Below are 23457 nucleotides of genomic sequence, written 5' to 3' on the forward strand. Positions count from 1 at the left end.
CTTGCTTTTTCAGAGTCCTTAACTCCAAGAATCAAGTTTATTATTTAACTATACCTACACTTCCAAATACTCTCACCAATAGCCACTGTCCCCAAAGAGTTTAGACTCTAGTGTTACCCTGAAGCATTTTTTCAAAGGAAAAAAAATCCCCCTAGAAAAAAGTATTTATATTCTCTTTAGGTTTGGTCTTCCCTTGGGTATCAAATAATATTCACTCCTTCCTTAAATCTAACACAGACAAAAAAATTCCTGAATCTATACCATGCCAACTTCTGAATTCTGAATTTGGGATATAGTAAATTAATGATTAATAGTTTCTTCTTCAACTTCCTTTAGTACAAACACACACACATCCTAATTTTCTTAGTCTTTTAAAATACCATCACAATTGAATAAGATTACTAACTTCGGTACTATGATATCATAATATAGGATTTCCTACTATGGTACCATAAAACATTGATCTCTGATGGCTCAATCACACTGAAAAGCTCTACAAACTCTAGGGTTCTACAGCTGTAGTTCTCCTTTTGCACTGCTTATTGAGAGGAAAAATTTGTATTCATACCTTATAACTTCTCTTTAAGCTTGCCTTCCATTCTTAGGTTACTTAAGATTTTGTATATTCAAATCTGTCCATAAATTGGAGTCAAATATTACTCTGATATTTGATTAGGTGCTAAAATCAGTGGAAAATATTGTTTAAGGGACTAAAGTCAAAATTACCCTTGAAAATCTCTTAAATCAATCATAATATACACTGTCCACTAAATAATTTATATCAATTCCTCTAAAGCTTATTTAATCAATTTCCCTTACCCATCCTCTCAATTAATTATTCAATGAATTATTTGAGAATGGCAGAGAATCATGAATTCCTAAAGAATGCATTCTTCTTCTCACGTTCTTACTGGCTGTCTTCTCACTAGTTTCAAGCCCTGTTTCAAATGTAGCTGGAGCCAAATACTGTATCAACTGCATTGCCCCCATCAATATTGCCATATCATTCAGGGACTTTTTCTCCGTCTTCATAAACAATCTAATTTCCCTTCTATCATCCATTTTGGATGATGCAGATACACAAATGACCTTCCCCAGACTTCTTCCCTCTCTTCATAGCCTGATAACTGCTTGTGAATTTTTCCTATGGGAAACTAATAAACTCACTAGAAAGTATTAACCTAGGCATTCATGTTAAACCATGCATTCTCAAACTTGACACTCGGCCAGTGCTTCCAGGCCAAGATTACTACTTTTCTCAAGTTACTCCCCTGCTGAAAGAGTATTCATTACATCAGTTTACAAAAGCTGTGAGCACTCCCCTTCCTCAGCAACAATCTGGTAGTTTAGAAAAACGGTGGAGTATTTCTTGGCTAATTTCTATGGTAGTCTTAGATGGAGGCACAGCCATATGTTATGTCACAGTACAGTAATCTCAGACAAGACCACAAGTATATAAATCCTTATTTATGTCGACTTGAATATCTGGAAGAACATAAAAGTGGGTCTGTTACTAGAAGAAAAGCCTACTTTACAATACAAAACACATAGAGAACAGTGGAGAGCATGGATAGTGTTTTCCTCTTTTCCATTTAAAGTCTATACAGGTTTCAGCTTAAAGCTGCATCTCTGTAGGTTCTCCCTAACTTTTCTCCTCTTCACCATGACCTTGGTTTTTTTTAGCTTTCTTCTTACTCTGCAAGGCTTGATTAGCAGTCAATAGGCTCCTTTCATCTTCTCAGCAAGATAGGCTGTGGGAGAGGTCAGGTACCTTGAAGGTCCTACGGAAATATGTTTTAATCTTTCAGTTAAACATCTACAATCAAAATTTCTCTTGCAAATGTTGATAGCCTTTATTTGGTGTTATGATAATAGAAACTTTCTTTTCTCATCTAAGCTAAGGCTCTCTTCTAGGAGGGGGAAATGACCAAAAAAAGGGAGGGGGGACTTGGAGAAAACAAATCTTGTCTTACTGCGTAACCCTGAAGACAGAGAACAGAATTATATGGCACTTTTTCTTGAGGAGATGATGACGTTGCACTGTGGTATTCTTTTTTCTTCTTTAATTAATTAATTTTTATTTATTTTTGGCTGCGTTGGGTCTTCATTGCTGCACGTGGGCTTTCTCTAGTTGCGGCGAGTGGGGTTACTCTTCATTGTGGTGTGTGGCTTTCTCATTGCGGTGTCTTCACTTGCTGAGGAGCACGGGCTCTAGGCACGTGGGCTTCAGTAGTTGTGCCATGCAGGCTCAGTAGTTATGGCACACGGGCTTATTTGCTCTGGGCATGTGGGATCTTCCTGGACCAGGTCTCGAACCCATGTCCCCTGCCTTGGCAGGCAGATTCTTAACCACTGCGCCACCACGGAAGTTCTGCACTGTGGTATTCTAATGATAGAAGTGGAATTTTTTTTAATTGTTTTGCATAGAGGGAATTTACCACCATAGTGGTGATATCTGACTTCTCTTATGTCTTAACTTCTGAGACCTAAAGCCATTCAGCAGTGTTTTCTTGGTAGCTCTGAAATATCAGACCATAGTAGAAGAAATTACAGACCTTTCTCCAATGTCTAAAGCCAGTTTATTAACCAGAAGCACAATTTAAGGACTCTGTACTTCCAATAAATCAAATCCTTATAGTCTCTAATTTATACATAATCTTTCAGTTCCATTATTTTTCATTATTTTTCATTTCCAAAGATAATTCTTTTTAAATCCACTAGGCTATATTTTCTACCTAAACTATATGTTCCATTAAAATAAAAGTATGGGGGTTGCTAAATGGGCCAAGATCCTCTCATGTTCTATCATGTATGTCATTAAAAATAATTTAGAAAACAATGCCATGTTTATTATCAGATTATGTGTCTGTTATAAAGATACATTGGAAAATCAGGTTAATCATATGTGGTTTGATTGAGAAATTCAATCTTGATGAAGTAAAAAAATTTAAATGTTTAATTTTTTTCAGTAACTGCTACAAGGGAAATTTAATGCTTTTGCAGTCTAGAGCAAAAATTACATCTAATTTTAAAGAATTCGTTTAAGTAACTATATGGACATTTCATGTACCACTATTGTTATGTTATTATTTTTATTGGGGGGATATTTGTTCAAAGCAACAACTCCAAATAGCCAAAAAGCTTCCCACATGCTCTTCTCTAAATTCCTGTTTTGTTTAATTATAACCCTGAGTTTAGAATTAAAAAGAAAAAGGGGGAAAGAGGGAGACCCTCCTCTGACTACAAGCACAATTAGCTGCCCATTAGCAGTTATGATCCTGGTCTTCTGCCTCTGATATCAGTGACCTCTAATAACATGGGATGGGTTCTTTCTGTGGCTTCAGCATGGGAAGAGTTTAGGGTTCATCCTCATTCTTGCCTCTTTTACAACGGAAGAACCCCACCAAAGTGGAAGCCATGTCATACTTTTGTCACTTCCAGCAATAACCCCCTCCAACTTATTCTCTGGGCTACTGTTCGACCACATTGAGTTCTCTTTTAAGCTCTCTGAGAGTGACAGTGAACTAACTGGAGGACTGGTATTTTCATCATCTCTTACCCAGAAACACTGTTTCTTCTACCAAGTCTGACTGGTAGAACAAATGAAACAAATTTTCAAACAACAAAGTTTCAAACACACAAAACCTATCAAATGATTTGTTTCTTGCTTTGTTTTAATCTCAATAACTGTAGCTTTCATCTCTAGAAGTTAAATTTGATTCTTTTATGTATCTTCTATATTTCTACATAACTTTTTTTAACATGTGTGGTACAATTATAAGAGCTATTTTGACTTCCTTATCTTCTAATTCTAACATCTGTGCCAGTTTTGGGTCACTCTCAAGTGATTATTCTTTTTCTAGTTCATCTTTTCCTGTCCCTTTGTATGCCTGGTAATCTTTGGTTGGATGCCATAACTTATTAATTTTGCCTGGTAGTAGTGATGAATATTTTTGTATTTCTATAAATATTATTGAGTTTTGCTCTGGAACATAGTCAAGTTACTTGGAAAGGTTTTCACCTTTTTGTGTCTTGCCTTTAAGATTTGTTCTGCTCTCAAAAACTTCATTAGTTCAATGTTTTATATCTATTGTTTAGATGATGAAAATGAAATTCCTAGAGAAAATGTAAAAGCCATGTACCTGGCTGTGGTAGGATCTCAAAAATTATCACTGAATAATTTGAATTCATATCCCTCTGATTCTAAAAACACCATGGTGCCACTCTTCACAACGTTTCTCTGTTTTAAATTAACTCACTTATTAGCTAGATGAAAAGTCCCTCAAAAGTTTCTTAAATATCAAATTTAAATACAGTGCTAAAAAAAACAATATAATAATTTTCTTACCACTGGCTGTAACAATTTACTCCTCTAATTCAGGCTTTTCATTTAACAGTAATTATATATGGTTATAATATGTGAGAATATGCAATGAGAACTTACGTTGGGAAAACATCTGTTCTTACATTTCATATTATAAAAATGTTTTCACTGTACAGGAAAAGCCAGACATATTCTAAAATATTTATTTGCAGGAATGTCTTGGATATATATTTTCATTTAATAATTAATAAAACTAAGAACTGACAATAGCATTGATTGAGGAGGAGTATAATTTTGAGGTTCCTGCCTCAGAGATGGTGTTAATCTTCATGTTCACATTTCATGTAGTTTAGTTCAGAAAAAAGTTTTCATTTTCCTCTTTGTAACTAAAAGGATCCCCATTCTGCATTCAGAACAGTAACAATAAAAAACCAAGGCCTACTTTATATAAAGTCAGAATTTATAAACACACACACACCCATATATATATATATATATATATATATATATATATATATATATATATATATATATATACATATCTTCCATATTCTTGTTTCCAAAATATTATTGTAAAGAAAATTATGACTTATGTGGTATTTATTCATGAATAAACTCTAATGGAGAGTTCTGCTCCTCGTTTTTGTCCAGTGTATGAACACATATATAAGTTATAGAAATCCCCATCTTATGAGGAAGAATCTGTCTCTCATAGAGATTGAAAATGCCAGCTACTTAATCTCTGAGTGTCCTTTAAAGCCATAGGCTAGCATATGACCTTAGCTCTGACAATCAGTTATATCCATTCTGGAGACTGGACTAGAAGCTACTGACGAAGAAACAACTGCTTAGAATATATTCTGGCAGTGGAAAGCACAAACTGTTTTCAGTATCCAGAACAAATGTATCAGTGATTCATATTACTGTATTTAGCATCCCCTATCATTGATATTTGTAGTTCTAGCTGAAGTGACTCTGCCCAGTGACTCTTGCACTAGGTTGCCCCCAGGACCAATTCTACAGCATGATTCCTAGGCATAAGTTTAAACTTCCAAACACCAATCCTGTTTGTTGAATCTTTTATTTAGAGATTCCATAAAATGTCCAATATCTTTTTAATAGTTTATTTTCTACTTAATTAACCCAGAGTAAGTCACCAATTGCTCTAACATAAAAATTGATACCAGGAGAGATCAGAGACAACAGATCATTGAGGATATAGGGGAAATTGCCATCACTTATCTAGCCTGGTTGGCACTGAAGACAGTAAATCTCTAGTTGGCAATAAGAAACAAATTGAGAAAAAAGTATCCTTAGAGTGTCCTGGAACTTAAAGCCTACTAGTGACCTGACTAGGGAAAATCAAGTAGTAACTCACATGTAAAAGTATGAAGGTCCTGGGACTTCCCTGGTGGCACAGTGGTTAGGAATCCACCAGACAGTGCAAGGGACATGGGTTCGAGCCCTGGTCCAGGAAGCAACTAAGCCCACGAGCCACAACCACTGAGCCCGTGTGCCACAACTACTGAAGCCTATGAGCCTAGAGCCTGTGCTCCGCAACAAGAGAAGCCACGGCAATGAGAAGCCCACACACTGCAATGAAGAGTAGCCCTCACTTGCCACAACTAGAGAAAGCCTGTGCACAGCAATGAAGACGCAATGGAGCCAAAAATAAATAAATAAATTTATCTTTTCAAAAAGTATGAAGGCCCTGAGTATACCAAATCTGTAGGGTGTCATGGTTACTTCTAAGGGCACTGGGAGAGCATCCTTTCCCAATTGTGTATTCTTAGCTCCCTTGTCAATGATCAGTTGGCTGTATATGCATATGTTTATTTCTAGTCTCTTTATTCTGTTCCATTAGTCTGTCTTTTTGCCAGTACCATGCTGTTTTGAGTACTGTAGGTTTGTAATATATTTTTTGAAATCAGAAACTCTTATGCCTCCAACTTTGCTCTTTCTCAGAACTGACAAATGGTGTTGGTGAAATTGGATATCCACATGCAAAAGAATGAAACTGGACTCTTGTATCATACACAAAAATCAACTCTAAATGGATTAAAGACTTAAACATAAGATCTGAAACTGTAAAACTCCTAGAAGAAAACATAGGGGAAAAGATTCTTGACACTAATTTTGGCAATGATGTCCTATCTATATGACACCAAAAGCACAGGCAACAAAGCAAAAATGGGCAAGTAGAACTACATCAAACTAAAAACCTTCTGAACAGCAAAGGAAACAATCAACAAAATGAAAAGGCAGCCTATGGAATAGAAGAAAATACTTGCAAACCCTGTATCAGATAAGGGGTTAATATTCAAAATTTATAAGAAACTCCTATGACTTAATAGCAAAAAATCCCCCAAACAACCCTATTTAAAAATGGGCAATGGACTTGCACAGACATTTTTCCAAAGAAGATACATGAATGGTCAACAGATATATGAAAAGGTGCTCGACATCACTAATCATCAGGAAAATGTAAATCAAAACCACAATGAGGGAATTCCCTGGTGGTCCAGTGGTTAAGACTCTGTGCTTTCACTGCTGAGAGTGCAGGTTCAATCCCTGGTCAGGGAATTAAGATCCCACATGCCACACAGTGCAGACCAAAAAATTCCCCCGCCAAAAAAAAAACATACAATGAGATATCATCCCGAACCTGTTAGGATGGCTATTATAAAAATAAAAAAAAATAAAGTATTGGTAAGGATGTGGAGAAATTGGAACTACCGGGTAATGTTGGTAAGAACGTAAAATGGTAGAGTTGCTATGAAAAATAGTATGGAGCGTCTTGAAAACCTTAAAAATAGAATTATCACGTGACCCAGCAATGTCAATTCTGTGTATATAGTCTAAAGATTTGAAATCAAGATCTAAAAGATATTTCTGCACTACCATGCTCACTGCAGCATTATTCATGATAGCCAAGATATGGACAAAACGTAAATATCCATTGATGGATGAATACATTTTTAAAATGTGATATATACATACAATAGAATATTGTCCAGCCTTAAAAAAGAAGGAAAATCTCCCATGTAGAGTAATATAGATATACCTGAAGACATTATGCTAAGTGAAATATGCCAGTCACAGAAGAACAAATACTGCATGATTCCACTTATATGAGATATCTAAAATAGTCAAACTCGTAGAAACAAAGAATAGAATGATAGTTGCCAGGGGCTGTATTATACACTTAAAAATGTGAGAGTAGATCGCATATTGTTTTCTTACCACAATAAAATTTATTTTCATAAATTAATAAAATAAATTAAAAATAAAGACAACAGGATACACCAATGTAATAAGAATGTAATATTCCAGTCTTAAATTCCCAGCTCAAGATAATGCCAACATATCATTAACTTTCTGTGAACGTGATAAAAGTCTTATTTCTTGCATCCACAGGTTGAGATAGAATGACACTAAACATTTAATTCTGATGACTGCTTTATTATGAGAGTTTAATTGGCATCTTGGAATGGGGCATTGACTGAAAAGGAACTGGACTTCTTTGTAGTGGGATGAGGATATAATGGTAGATTCCAATAAAGAAAGGACTCTCCAACCCTCACTTGCCATCTTTCTAAGGAGAAGTCAATTTTACAATATATAGTAACATTTTTTTCATCATGATTGGAGACATGTAATGACTTAGCCAAGAAAAGTTACCTAGAAAATGGAAGTCAATTTTTCCCATCCCAACCTCTTTAGCCTTTCCTGTATTGATTCTTGGTACCTTCAATACCACTATTCTCCACTAGTCAGGGTGGAGACATGAAGATGAAATGATAAATGGCAGTTAGACTTAAGTCTGCCTCCCAATAGGACTAGTAGGATGCCCCAAATGTCCATAAATATTTCATTAGTTTCTTAGTATATCATTAAAGTAGTACACTCAGCCACAAGCAGAATCACCATCTTGGCTGCATGTCTCAGGGAATAATATTTTTATTAGGAAGAGCCCACTAAAAGCCCCAAGAGCTTCCTCTATTTATTATAATAATATGTCAAAAGCATGATTAAATCCCTAAGAGAATCACAGTGATTAGTTTCACTACTGAAGATTTTACAAATTCAGGATTGGTGATTTCTATCATATTCCCTTTTAAAATTTCAATATGTCTAGTGTAGAAGTCAGAGTATTCAGGAGTAAAACAGAAGACTGTTAGAAATTTGAGCAGCTAGAGACAGCAAATTGAGGCCGTTGTTCTATATGTGGTCTCTTCACTAGAACAAATAAATAAGGTTCTAAGGAACCTGCTTTGCTTTCTAAGTAATCGATAGCTATTGATTAGGCACATGCTTTTATTCCTTTACTCTAAAAAGCTGAGAACATCAGAACAATTTGCTTGCAAATCACAAGGCAGCAGTATTAATTTCACTGTATTGTCTCAACTTTTTCATTCTATATCACAGCTTAGCTCATAGGGACCTTGACGTTCTGACATCACACTTATCCTCTATTTTAATGACCTCGTGCTCAGAGAACCTACAGATCAGTAAATAGACTATCCAAAGTGTCTTGGCAAGACCCATGTCTGCCTGAAAGTCATAGATAAATTGCATGAACCTTGTCCATTCCCTATGTTTTAGGAATCTCCCACTTTATGAGGCAAATCCACCTTTCACCATAGAAGCTAAACATCTCAAGTACTTATTTTCTCAGTCTCCTTTGAAACTAGGGCATTAGCACAAAAACGGAATTCTATCAGTTGGATGCATATGCCCCAGATTTGCAATTAAAAGCTGCCAGTGAGTGAGTGGAAAACAGCAATTGTAGAGTCTATACTGGTCACATAAAAGAACCCTAATGGAAGCAATATCCTCTTTCCAGCAGCATCTAACGTTCTGTGTTTGTGAGCTCAGCATTACATTCTGCAGAGTAATCAAGTAATCCAGCAGTAGTGGCAATCTCATCTTCACCACATCAGACCATGAAATAAGTTTAGACATTTCTCCTGGATGATAGTTTGGACCCACGGTTCTCTGACTCTCCAAACCATTCTGTGAGCTACTCTATATCATTGTAATAAATTCATTTTCTTAAAATTATCTAAGTCATATCATGTTGCTTAAAACCGAGAGTTCTGCCAATACACCCAATTAGCATATAGTAAGCATCTTCACCTGGCCTTATCAGGCCCTAAAGGAAACTAGATAAATAGGATACAAACTCTGTTAGTGCATATGCTTGTGGGGGAAACTGTGATGGTGGTAGAGTACACACATATGTAATAAACCATGGGAGTATAGCTAAAATTTTGCTTTTCTTATGCTAATTGTGATTTCTTCTTTGTGGATTATTAAAGTAAAATGCTTAATTCCTGAACATTTGGATCTATTTTAAAATAATTTTTGTTACTGATTTCTAACTCAACATCTCAATGGTCAGAAAGCATATTTTATTGTATTTCAGTCTTTGAAATATGTTGAGACTTGCTTTATGTACAACCATATAATTAATTTTGTAATAGAGTCTATATATACTTGTTAAAAGTGTGATTTCCATCATTGTTGCATAGAGCGTTTTATATATTTCAAATTGATCAAGTTTGATATTTGTATTAAAAATCTTCCATGGACTTCTGGCTGGTTGTTCTACCTACTACTGAGAGAGTTGTGTTAAAATCTCCCATGATGATTGTGGATTTACATATTTATTCTTCTTTTCCTGTCAATTTTTGCTGTATGAATTTTTAAAAACATTATTGTTTGTATGAAATCTTAGATTTATTACATTGTTTTAGAGAATTGATCTTTTAATCATTATGGTATTTGAAACAAATTCTACAGGTAAGCCATTTGAATAAGATAATTTAACAAGGTTGCTGAATCCAAGGTCAGTATTTTTAAAAATCAATTGTATTTGTACAGACCAACAGCCAATAGGATATTCAGAAAACGATGCTCTTGATGGTAATATCTAAAAAGTGAAACACATAAAAATAAATCTAATGAGAGATACAAAGACTTCTATATGCAAAATTATGAAGCAGTACTGAGAAAAATTAAAGAATACCTAAATAAAGGGATATACCATGATCATGGACTGAGGGACTCAACTTATTAGAGAAATCAATACTCCACATATTAATCTCAGTTTCAACATAGTCAAGTCCCATTAATTTGGGGTTTTTTATTTTTGTTTTTGTGTTTGGCTGTTATATTTGTTGCATATGTGTTTGTTTGTTTGGTTTTTATTTCTTTGGAGAGATTAACAATGGTTTTAAAATCACTGGGAAGTGTGTCCTCCTACAATTTAAAACTGCTACTCTCTTCCTCGTTAATGCTTAAAATTTCATATTTAGATATACATTCTATAACTTTACCTTTCTTTGCCCCTCTTAAATCTCACTCCTCACACTTCCCTGGGAGAGGCAGCACCTTAAGGCTTGTAAGCCATTTACATTTCAGTACAAGTTTGATGTAAGTTTCCTAGAAGAAGTTTTGGTAGGAGAAGGAGAGAACAGAGATAAGAGGCACCTAAAAGGGCAAGGAAAAAAGAAAATGAGTTCAATAAAGACAACCACAGATTGGAGAAAGACCAGCCTTTTGCTATTTCTCAATCCTTCTTAGAACAGCTCTGTTTATTGACATTCAGAAAAACAGATGACTGCAGTATTTCTGCTTATTGATTTACTTTATATTCCACTATAAGCCACTACCAATCAAGCAGTCATCATCTGCTTAATCCAAAGTTTTACGTTACAGTTGTTTTTTATGTTGCTTTTTAAGTTGATATGATATCTGGATTCTAAAACATGACATTCTGTTCTCTTTTGGATACAGGAAAAATATTTTTTTTTTGCTTTATAACAAATTTAATAAGTTATACATATACATATGTTTCCATATCCCCTCCCTTTTGCGTCTCCCTCCCACCCTCCCTATCCCACCCCTCCAGGCGGTCACAAAGTACCGAGCTGATCTCCCTGTGCTATGCGGCTGCTTCCCACTAGCTATCTACCTCACGTTTGGTAGTGTATATATGTCCATGCCGCTCTTTCACTTTGTCACAGCTTACCCTTCCCCCTCCCCATATCCTCAAGTCCATTCTCTAGTAGGTCTGTGTCTTTATTCCTGTCTTACCCCTATGTTCTTCATGACATTTTTTTTTCTTAAATTCCATATATATGTGTTAGCATACAGTATTTGTCTTTCTCTTTCTGACTTACTTCACTCTGTATGACAGACTCTAGGTCTATCCACCTCATTACAAATAGCTCAATTTCATTTCTTTTTATGGCTGAGTAATATTCCATTGTATATATGTGCCACATCTTCTTTATCCATTCATCCGATGATGGACACTTAGGTTGTTTCCATCTCTGGGCTATTGTAAATAGGGCTGCTATGAACATTTTGGTACATGTCTCTTTTTGAATTATGGTTTTCTCAGGGTATATGCCCAGTAGTGGGATTGCTGGGTCATATGGTAGTTCTATTTGTAGTTTTTTAAGGAACCTCCATACCGTTCTCCATAGCGGCTGTACCAATTCACATTCCCACCAGCAGTGCAAGAGTGTTCCCTTTTTTCCACACCCTCTCCAGCATTTATTGTTTCTAGATTTTTTGATGATGGCCATTCTGACTGGTGTGAGATGATATCTCATTGTAGTTTTGATTTGCATTTCTCTAATGAGTAAAGATGTTGAGCATCCTTTCATGTGTTTGTTGGCAGTCTGTATATCTTCTGTGGAGAAATGTCTATTTAGGTCTTCTGCCCATTTTTGGATTGAGTTCTTTGTTTTTTTGTTATTGAGCTGCATGAGCTGCTTATAAATTTTGGAGATTAATCCTTTGTCAGTTGCTTCATTTGCAAATATTTTCTCCCATTCTGAGGGTTGTCTTTTGGTCTTGTTTATGGTTTCCTTTGCTGTGCAAAAGCTTTTAAGTTTCATTAGGTCCCATGTGTTTATTTTTGTCTTTATTTCCATTTCTCTAGGAGGTGGGTCAAAAAGGATCTTGCTGTGATTTATGTCATAGAGTGTTCTGCCTATGTTTTCCTCTAAGAGTTTGATAGTGTCTGGCCTTACATTTAGGTCTTTAATCCATTTTGAGCTTATTTTTGTGTATGGTGTTAGGGAGTGATCTAATCTCATACTTTTACATGTCCCTATCCAGTTTTCCCAGCACCACTTATTGAAGAGGCTGTCCTTTCTCCACTGTACATTCCTGCCTCCTTTATCAAAGATAAGGTGACCATATGTCCGTGGGTTTAACTCTGGGCTTTCTATCCTGTTCCATTGATCTATCTTTCTGTTTTTGTGCCAGTACCATACTGTCTTGATTACTATAGCTTTGTAGTATAGTCTGAAGTCAGGGAGCCTGATTCCTCCAGCTCCATTTTTCGTTCTCACGATTGCTTTGGCTATTCGGGGTCTTTTGTGTTTCCATACAAATTGTGAAATTTTTTGTTCTAGTTCTGTGAAAAATGCCAGTGGTAGTTTGATAGGGATTGCATTGAACCTGTAGATTGCTTTGGGTAGTAGAGTCATTTTCACAATGTTGATTCTTCCAATCCAAGAACATGGTACATCTCTCCATCTATTTGTATCATCTTTAATTTCTTTCATCAGTGTCTTATAATTTTCTGCATACAGGTCTTTTGTCTCCTTAGGTAGGTTTATTCCTAGATATTTTATTCTTTTTGTTGCAATGGTAAATGGGAGTGTTTCCTTGATTTCACTTTCAGATTTTTCATCATCAGTATATAGGAATGCCAGAGATTTCTGTGCATTAATTTTGTATCCTGCAACTTTACCAAATTCATTGATTAACTCTAGTAGTTTTCTGGTAGCATCTTTAGGATTCTCTATGTATAGTATCATGTCATCTGCAAACAGTGACAGCTTTACTTCTTCTTTTCCAATTTGGATTCCTTTTATTTCCTTTTCTTCTCTGATTGCTATGGCTAAAACTTCCAAAACTAGGTTGAATAAGAGTGGTGAAAGTGGGCAACCTTGTCTTGTTCCTGATCTTAGTGGAAATGGTTTCAGTTTTTCACCATTGAGGACGATGCTGGCTGTGGGTTTGTCATATATGGCCTTTATTATGTTGAGGAAAGTTCCCTCTATGCCTACTTTCTGCAGGGTTTTTATCATAAATGGGTGTTGAATTTTGTCGAAAGCTTTCTCTGCATCTATTGAGATGATCATATGGTTTTTCTCCTTCAATTTGTTAATATGGTGTATCACGTTGATTGATTTGCGTATATTGAAGAATCCTTGCATTCCTGGAATAAACCCCACTTGATCATGGTGTATGATCCTTTTAATGTGCTGTTGGATTCTGTTTGCTAGTATTTTGTTGAGGATTTTTGCATCTATGTTCATCAGTGATATTGGCCTGTAGTTTTCTTTCTTTGTGACATCCTTTTCTGGTTTTGGTATCAAGGTGATGGTGGCCTCGTAGAATGAATTTGGGAGTGTTCCTCCCTCTGCTATATTTTGGAAGAGTTTCAGAAGGATGGGTGTTATCTCTTCTCTAAATGCCTGATAGAATTCGCCTGTGAAGCCATCTGGTCCTGGGCTTTTGTTTGTTGGAAGATTTTTTATCACAGTTTCAATTTCAGTGCTTGTGATTGGTCTGTTCATATTTTCTATTTCTTCCTGATTCAGTCTTGGCAGGTTGTGCATTTCTAAGAATTTGTCCATTTCTTCCAGGTTGTCCATTTTATTGGCATAGAGTTGCTTATAGTAATCTCTCATGATCTTTTGTATTTCTGTAGTGTCAGTTGTTACTTCTCCTTTTTCATTTCTAATTCTATTGATTTGAGTCTTCTCCCTTTTTTTCTTGATGAGTCTGGCTAATGGTTTATCAATTTTGTTTATCTTCTCAAAGAACCAGCTTTTAGTTTTATTGATCTTTGCTATCCTTTCCTTCATTTCTTTTTCATTTATTTCTGATCTGATTTTTATGATTTCTTTCCTTCTGCTAACTTTGGGATGTTTTTGTTCTTCTTTCTCTAATTGCTTTAGGTGCAAGGTTAGGTTGTTTATTCGAGATGTTTCCTGTTTCTTAAGGTGGGATTGTATTGCTATAAACTTCCCTCTTAGAACTGCTTTTGCTGCATCCCATAGGTTTTGGGTCGTCGTGTCTCCATTGTCATTTGTTTGTAGGTATTTTTTAATTTCCTCTTTGATTTCTTCAGTGATCACTTCGTTATTAAGTAGTGTATTGTTTAGCCTCCATGTGTTTGTATTTTTTACAGCTCTTTTCCTGTAATTGATATCTAGTCTCATAGCATTGTGGTCGGAAAAGATACTTGATACAATTTCAATTTTCTTAAATTTACCAAGGCTTGATTTGTGACCCAAGATATGATCTATCCTGGAGAATGTTCCATGAGCACTTGAGAAAAATGTGTATTCTGTTGTTTTTGGATGGAATGTCCTATAAATATCAATTAAGTCCATCTTGTTTAATGTATCATTTAAAGCTTGTGTTTCCTTATTTATTTTCATTTTGGATGATCTGTCCATTGGTGAAAGTGGGGTGTTAAAGTCCCCTACTATGATTGTGTTACTGTCGATTTCTCCTTTTATGGCTGTTAGTATTTGCCTTATGTATTGAGGTGCTCCTATGTTTGGTGCATAAATATTTACAATTGTTATATCTTCTTCTTGGATCGATCCCTTGATCATTATGTAGTGTCCTTCTTTGTCTCTTCTAGTAGTCCTTATTTTAAAGTCTATTTTGTCTGATATGAGAATTGCTACTCCAGCTTTCTTTTGGTTTCCATTTGCATGGAATATCTTTTTCCATCCCCTTACTTTCAGTCTGTATTTGTCTCTAGGTCTGAAGTGGGTCTCTTGTAGACAGCATATAGATGGATCTTGTTTTTGTATCCATTCAGCCACTCTGTGTCTTTTGGTGGGAGCATTTAGTCCATTTACATTTAAGGTAATTATCGATATGTATGTTCCTATTCCCGTTTTCTTAATTGTTTTGGGTTCATTATTGTAGGTCTTTTCCTTCTGTTGTGTTTCTTGCCTAGAGAAGTTCCTTTAGCATTTGTTGTAAAGCTGGTTTGGTGGTGCTGAACTCTCTCAGCTTTTGCTTGTCTGTAAACGTTTTAATTTCTCCATCAAATCTGAATGAGATCCTTGCTGGGTAGAGTAATCTTGGTTGCAGGTTTTTCTCCTTCATCACTTTAAGTATGTCCTGCCACTCCCTTCTGGCTTGTAGAGTTTCTGCTGAGAGATCAGCTGTTATCCTGATGGGGATTCCCTTGTGTGTTATTTGTTGTTTTTGCCTTGCTGCTTTTAATATGATTTCTTTGTGTTTAATTTTTGACAGTTTGATTAATATGTGTCTTGGCGTATTTCTCTTTGGATTTATTCTGTATGGGACTCTCTGTGCCTCCTGGACTTGATTAACTATTTCCTTTCCCATATTAGGGAAGTTTTCAACTATAATCTCTTCAAATATTTTCTCAGTCCCTTTCTTTTTCTCTTCTTCTGGAACCCCTATAATTCGAATGTTGGTGCGTTTAATGTTGTCCCAGAGGTCTCTGAGACTGTCCTCTGTTCTTTTCATTCTTTTTTCTTTATTTTGCTCTGCAGCAGTTATTTCCACTATTTTATCTTCCACTTCACTTATCTGTTCTTCTGCCTCAGTTATTCTGCTATTGATCCCATCTAGAGTATTTTTTATTTCATGTATTGTGTTTTTAATCGATGCTTGATTCATCTTTAGTTCTTCTAGGTCCTTGTTAACTGTTTCTTGCATTTTGTCTATTCTATTTCCAAGATTTTGGATCTGGGAAATAGAATCTTGGATCATCTTTACCATCATTATTCTGAATACTTTTTCAGGTAGACTGCCTATTACCTCTTCATTTGTTAGGTCTGGTGGGCTTTTATCTTGCTCCTTCTCCTGCTGTGTGTTTTTCTGTCTTCTCATTTTGCTTATGTTACTGTGTTTGGGGTCTCCTTTTTGCAGGCTGCAGGTTCGTAGTTCCTGTTGGTTGTTTTTGGTGTCTGTCCCCAGTGGCTAAGGTTGGTTTAGTGGGTTGTGTAGGCTTCCTGGTGGAGGGGACTAGTGCCTGTGTTCTGGTGGATGAGGCTGGATCTTGTCTTTCTGGTGGGCAGGTCCACGTCTGGTGGTGTGTTTTGGGGTGTCTGTGGACTTTTTATGATTTTAGACCACCTCTCTGCTAATGGGTGGCGTTGTGTTCCTGTCTTGCTAGTTGTTTGGCTCAGGGTGTCCAGCACTGTAGCCTGCTGGTCGTTGAGTGAAGCTGGGTGCTGGTGTTGAGATGGAGATCTCTGGAAGATTTTCGCCGTTTGATATTATGTGGAGCTGGGAGGTCTCTTGTGGACCAGTGTCCTGAAGTTGGCTCTCCCACCTCAGAGGCACAGCACTGACTCCGGGCTCCTCAATTTGGGATGATGTGTTGTCTATTCATGTATTCCGCAGATGCAGGGTACATCAAGTTGATTGTGGAGGTTTAATCCGCTGCTTCTGAGGCTGCTGGGAGAGGTTTCCCTTTCTCTTCTTTGTTCTCACAGCTCCTGGGTCTCAGCTTTGGATTTGGCCCCGCCTCTGCGTGTAGGTCGCCGGAGGGCATCTGTTCTTCGCTCAGATAGGACAGGGTTAAAGGAGCAGCCTCTTCGGGGACTCTGGCTCACTCAGGCCGGGAGGGAGGGAGGGGCGCGGAGTGCGGGGCAAGCCTGCAGCGGCAGAGGTCGGTGTGACATTGCACCAGCCCGAGGCACGCCGTGCGTTCTCCCAGGGAAGCCGCCCCTGGATCCTGGGACCCTGGCAGTGGCGGGCTGCACAGGCTCCTGGAAGGGCGGTGTGGGCAGTGACCTGCGCTCGCACACAGGCTTCTTGGTGGCGGCAGCAGCAGGCCCAGCGTCCCACGCCTGTCACTGGGCTCCGCGCTTTCAGTCGCGACTCGCGCCCGTCCGTGGAGCCCCTTTAAGCAGCGCTCTTAATCCCCTCTCCTAGCGCACCAGGAAACCAAGAGGGAAGAAAAAGTCTCTTGCCTCTTCGGCAGCTCCAGAGTTTTCCCGGACTCCCTCCCGGCTAGCTGTGGCACATTAGCCCCCTTCACGCTGAGTTCTCGCCGCCAGCCCCAGTCCTCTCCCTGCGCTCTGACCGAAGCCCGAGCCTCAGCTTCCAGTGCTTTACGCCCCGGCGGGCGAGCAGACAAGCCTTTCGGGCTGGTGAGTGCCGCTCGGCACCGATCCTCTGTGTGGGGATCTCTCCGCTTTGCCCTACCCAGGTATGTGGGGAGTTTCTTGCCTTTTGGGAGGTCTGGGGTCTTCTGCCAGCGTTCAGTAGGTGTTCTGTAGGAGTTGTTCCACGTGTAGCTGTATTTCTCAGGAAAAAATATTTTGATGTTTGAGACTGTATGATTAATTTTCCAAATGGTGGAAAAAGTACTGGATTGAGAACAGATATTTTAATATTTCTTAATATTTAATATGCAATCATTTATCTTTGGTAAATTGCTTAGCTAAGCAGGCTCATATTTTTCTCATTTGTATAATGAAGGGACTAAAATATCTCATGAACCTGTTCTCAACCCCTTTAAGAGTACCTGACTCTTAGTCAGATGTTCATTGGATCACTCAGGAAATTCTTTCTAAGAATGAGACAGTATAATTTTAGATGACACCTTTCTTTTAATAACATCAATTAATTTTTTCTCAAAAATTTCCAGTTAAGCAGTAGAGATAAATATCTTTTAGATATGGGGATATCAATAAAGTCTGAAGTTTTACTAAGCTTACAGAGTTGAAAGTAAAAGGATAAGTATTGTTAATATCAATATTATCATTTAGAAAATGCTTTTTACATCTTTTAGGTTTAGTTCAGAAACAAATAATGTTTTAAGTCATCTCCAAATGCTCAAAGGGCAAATAATTTATTCTATATATGACAATTATAATAACACAACACTTTGACTCCTTAAGTATGATTTGTAATTCAAACTTACCCCTCATTTATTACAAAAAATGTTTATTCCTTTGATTTAAATTTACTAAAATAGATATAAATTGTCTGTGTTAGATAATATTTTCAAATGTAACTTCCTTGTCTTACAATACCCTCACTTGAGACAGGCAATATAATAGATGTATTATTAAAATTCCTGCTCTTTCTACAATCTAATGGTTTTCAACATGACTTAGTCAATCAGTAAATACTTACATCAAAAGTTACTGAGACCAGGGACTTCTCTGGTGGTCCAGTGGGTAAGACCCTGTGCTCCCAATGCAGGGGGCCCGGGTTTGATCCCTGGTCAGGGAACTAGATCCCGCATGCATGCTGCAACTAAGAGTCCACATGCTGCAACTAAGATTCCGCATGCCACAACTAAGAAGTCTGCATTCCGCAACTAAGACCCAGTGCAGCCAAATAAATAAATATTTTAAAAAAAGAAAAAAAGTTACTGAGACCAGTGGTTTTTAAGTTGTATTCTTGGAGTTTGGGGATTTTGTCAAGGACATTTATGAGTTTATGAAAGAGCGGAGGGTACAAATAATCAAAGCCACACTTATTTTGTATTTCAGAAAGTTATTGGGATTACATGTAAAATTATGTTTGAAAGATGGGATGTGTTCTATTAAACATCTGGATGTCACTGACTGTACAGACGCTTTTCAAATGTAGAGGTTAATAATAATAATAATAATAATAATAATAATAATGCATATTGAGCATTCATTAAATACCAGGCACTGTTTGAGTGCTTAAGAGGCACTAAGTTATTTCATCCTAACATCAATCCAGTGATCATTATCTCAATTTTACAGACGTAGAAATCAAGGCACAGAAAAATTAAATATCTGTCCCAGTTAGTAAATGAAAGAACAATAATCAAACTCAGGCTGTTTAACTCCAGTACGTTCACTCTTACCCACAACACTAATTCACTTTCTTAGGACCTCCTTACAATAGAAAAATGGACAATCTTAAAAGTCAGAAAAAAAGAGACAAAATAGACTAAATGAAGTTTCTGATCAGAAAAACAGCAATACAAAAGTGGTATTAAAAAATATTCATCTGGTAATTAATGTAAAATAAATAATAGGAGAACCTAACTTTGGGTATTTGGGCTCATTCATTTATTAATGAATATTAATTGAGCTAGTTATCATCCTTTGTGATTAGGCTACATTAATGAACAAAGCATAAAGAAAATTCTGCCCCCTTGGACTTTCTAATGGATCCAGAGACTAGTTACCTTGGCCCAAAGACCTGGCCTAGGAGGATAGCAAGGAGCCTACAGAGTGTTAGTTGAAAAAACATTCAAATTTTTTTGTATCTAAAGGCTATGGCAGAGATAGAAGAATGAGAAAATCAGAAAGGGGGACTAGGTTTGGAGAGAAAAAGGATTTTGAATAGCTATCTTTCAAGGAATAGCAAGACATCCATTTATGAATATTTAGAAGGCAATTAGCAATATAAAGTTGGGGCTTTAGTAAGAGTACATTACATGGATACCATAGCCATTTCCCACTGAGGTAATAGCCAATCCAATGGCAGGTTTTAGCTGGAAACATAAAATTGAATCAATAGTCTGATAGAGGAGAACCAGCACACAAAATACAGAAGTATGGTGAATTCCCAAAATAATGGAATGGGAAAAATCAAAAAGAAGCACTCAAAGTAACAAACTGATTTGCTAAATATGTAAAAAGAGTAACAGGTAGTACATAGTCAACACAATTACAGCAAAAGAGATAAGAGTCATCTGCGAGGAGCAAAAGATCAAAAGCAATTGAGATTTTAAAGTAAATGAGACAGAAGAAAAACCTTTGAATTTGGAAATTATAAAGCCATTACTGATGTGGAAAATAAAATCTTGGTGCAATGTGGAATGAAAGCAGGGTGAAAAGAGAACATAAAGAGTTCGTAAATGTCATTTGTTTTGCACATATAGTACAAAGAAGGGGAGGAATAGACCATTAGGAAGAAGGGCATGCTTCATTTTGGTGGTAACTGCATCAAGAACACTACAGGATTTTGAAACCACAAATTAGCTGAGGATTAGAGAAAACTTTACTTAGCTTTGGAAAAGCTGTGCTTCAAATAGCTTAAGGATAGCCTAACTAATTCCTTAGTCTTTCCACTACTATATGCTACTTCCAATAGAGTAATACAAACCTGTCACTTGTTTTTATTTTTCTTATTTTTTTTAATATTTATTTATTTATTTATTTATTTATGGCTGTGTTGGGTCTTCGTTTCTGTGCGAGGGCTTTCTGTAGTTGCGGCGAGTGGTGGCCACTGTTCATCGCGTTGCGCGGGCCCCTCACTATCGCGGCCTCTCCTGCTGCGGAGCACAGGCTCCAGATGCGCAGGTTCAGCAATTGTGGCGTGCGGGCCCAGTTGCTTCGTGGCATGTGGGATCCTCCCACACCAGGGCTAGATCCCGTGTCCCCTGCACCGGCATGCAGACTCAACCACTGTGCCACCAGGGAAGCCCTCACTTGTTTTTAATAATGCTTGCTCATTTCCCCAGCAGTTTTCTCTTAATCTACTATCTTTGACTTCCTTGCCTTAGCTTACAGTAACACTTTAATACAGGGACTATAACAATAATGCTGGACTCATTTATAATTCCATCTCTTCAAACACATTTTCCCACATGAAATGTTGTTAGGATTAAGTAAAAAGAAAGTAAAGTGACAAATAAGAAAACCCTCTTTTAAAAAGATTTTTTAAAAAACCTTTGCTCTGAAAGGCAGATGTGAATCACTGACAGCACACATTTGGGTATTAGCTAGGTGTAATAAAGTTCTCACACTCTTTCACTCAAGCTTTGTTTCAGTCCAATTGTGCCCTCTACAGTCTTATCAAGTGAATGAAGGTGACTTTAGCTTGAAAGGAATCTGATAAGTCTCTGACACTCAGTCCACACTTTTCAGACAGGAAAGCAATATCTGATTCTTTGTAAAAATTTCCGACCTATTTAATTTGGGGGAACTCTCTAAGATAAAAGGTAATGAAATTTAACAAGTGGATACATTTGCTTGGCTGTGTGATGACCACTGGAAAAGAAAATAAAGTTTTATATAGTCTAATTGTGTCCTTCAATACTGAAAACTATTATTAGTGACAATGTTGAATTTTACCTGAGCCCTCGAATCCTGGAAAACAGCAAAAGTTAAGATATCTCTCTGCCCTTTGTGTTGTGGAAAACAGCTTAATCCTAAGAACCACCACAGATGCCTCCTCTTGTTTACCAATGGCAATGCCAGACAAAGATATTCCAAATTGCCATTTTTTTTGGTCTCATAAATTATCATCTGAAGTGTTTATTCCTACTAATCAATTGGAACAAACTGCTTATTAATCAAACTGTAAAGTTTCACTCCTTCCTCCAGGCTCCAGAACTCTGACTCACTGTCAGACTGAGTCAACATATAATCTCTCCTAAGAACAGGCTGACCTCAAGGTAAAATATTCTCTGATCTACCATCCACTCAAGCTACTCTTTTATCCCATTTTCCCACAGCCTACCCTTAATACCCTTGTTACTTCCTCTCAAGAGAAGAAAAACCCCTTTTGATTAACCACTGAGAGGCTTGCAGATCGTAGGGTCACAGCATTCTCCCTAATGCAATAGTTCTCCTCCCCCAATTGCAATTGACCCCTCCTCACACTTAACCTTTTCAGTAAAGTTTCTCCTTACTATGCTGGTATTGTTTGGGTTTTTTTTTTTTAGTTGACATTGGCAACTGATAGAAGAAGTAAATATTGCTGAATCTGGATATATGTGATAATGGGGGATTGAAAACTCTAAAAATTTTAATTATTTTTTATTGGAGTATAGTTCTTTTACAATGTTGTGTTAGTTTCTTGCTGTACAGCAAAGTGAATCAGTCATACATATACATATATCTGCTCTTTTTTAGATTTCCTTCCCATTTAGGTCACCACAGAGCACTGAGTAGAGTTCCCTGTGATATACAGTAGGTTCTCATTAGTTACCTATTTTATACATAGTAGTTATATATGTCAGTCCCAATCTCCCAATTCATCCCACCCACCCCTTCCCCCCTTGGTAACCATAACGTTGTTCTCTACATCTGTGACTCTATTTCTGCTTTGCAAATAAGTTCATCTCTACCATTTTTCTAGATTCCACACATAAATGGTACTATACAATATTTGTTTTTCTCTGTCTGACTTACTTCACTCTGTATGACAATCTCTACCTCCAACCATATCTCTGCAAATGGCACTATTTCATTCCTTTTTATGGCTGAGTAATATTCCATTGTATATATGTACCACATCTTCTTTATCCATTCTTCTGTTGATGGACATTTAGGTTCCTTCCACGTGCTGGCTATTATAAATAGGGCTGCAGTGAACACTGGGGTGCATTCATCCTTTCGAATTATGGTTTTCTCTGGATATATGTTCAGGAGTGGGATTGCTAGGTCATATGGTAGCTCAATCTTTAGTTTTTTAAGAAACCTCCATACTGTCCTCCATAGTGGCTGTACAAATTTACAGTTCCACCAACAGTGTTGGAGGGTACCTTTTTCTCCACACCCTCTCCAGCATTTATTGTCTGTAGATTTTTTGATGATGGCCATTCTGACTGGTATGAGGTGATACCTCACTGTCATTTTGATTTGCATTTCTCTAATGCTTAGTGATGTTGAGCATCTTTTCATGTGTTTGTTGGCCACCTGTATGTCTTCTTTGGAGAACTGTCTATTTAGGTCTCCCACCCATTTTTTGATTGGGTTGTTTGTCTTTTTGATACTGAGCTGAATGAGCTATTTGTATCTTTTGGAGATTAATCCCTTGTCAGTTGCTTTGTTTGAAACTATTTTCTCCCATTCTGAGGGTGTCTTTTCATTTTGTTTATGGTTTCCTTTGCTGTGCAAAAGCTTTTAAGTTTCATTAGGTCCCATTTATTTATTTTTGTTTTTATTTTCATTACTCTAGGTGGTGGGTCGAAAAAGATCTTGCTGTGGAAAACTGTAAATATTAAATGATTTGGTTCATTTAGTGAATTATGAGTGTTAATGAATACATTAAACAGTCCACAAAGAGAGAGTTCTTTAAGCATCTGCTGTGTGCTAGGGTTTCCTCTACTAGGCCACAATTAGAAAAATCTGTGTGCTCAAAAAGCACATAGG

The 23457-nt window shown here is 37.0% G+C and overlaps 1 protein-coding gene across 1 annotated transcript in view; it reads left to right on the forward strand.

Moving 5' to 3' along the window:
- Positions 1-7066: 7066 nt before the first annotated feature.
- The window catches only part of LOC309807010 (E3 ubiquitin-protein ligase RLIM-like), a gene marked incomplete at both ends in the record, with an annotated part of 36579 nt that continues 20188 nt past the window's right edge, over positions 7067-23457 (forward strand). The window contains one exon of the mRNA XM_082626169.1: positions 7067-7072. Coding sequence (XP_082482295.1) covers positions 7067-7072 — 6 coding nt within the window. The remainder of the gene's footprint in view (positions 7073-23457) is intronic.

This window comes from Mesoplodon mirus (assembly GCF_964341445.2).
Source record: "Mesoplodon mirus genome assembly, chromosome: 1".
NCBI lineage: Eukaryota > Metazoa > Chordata > Mammalia > Artiodactyla > Ziphiidae > Mesoplodon > Mesoplodon mirus.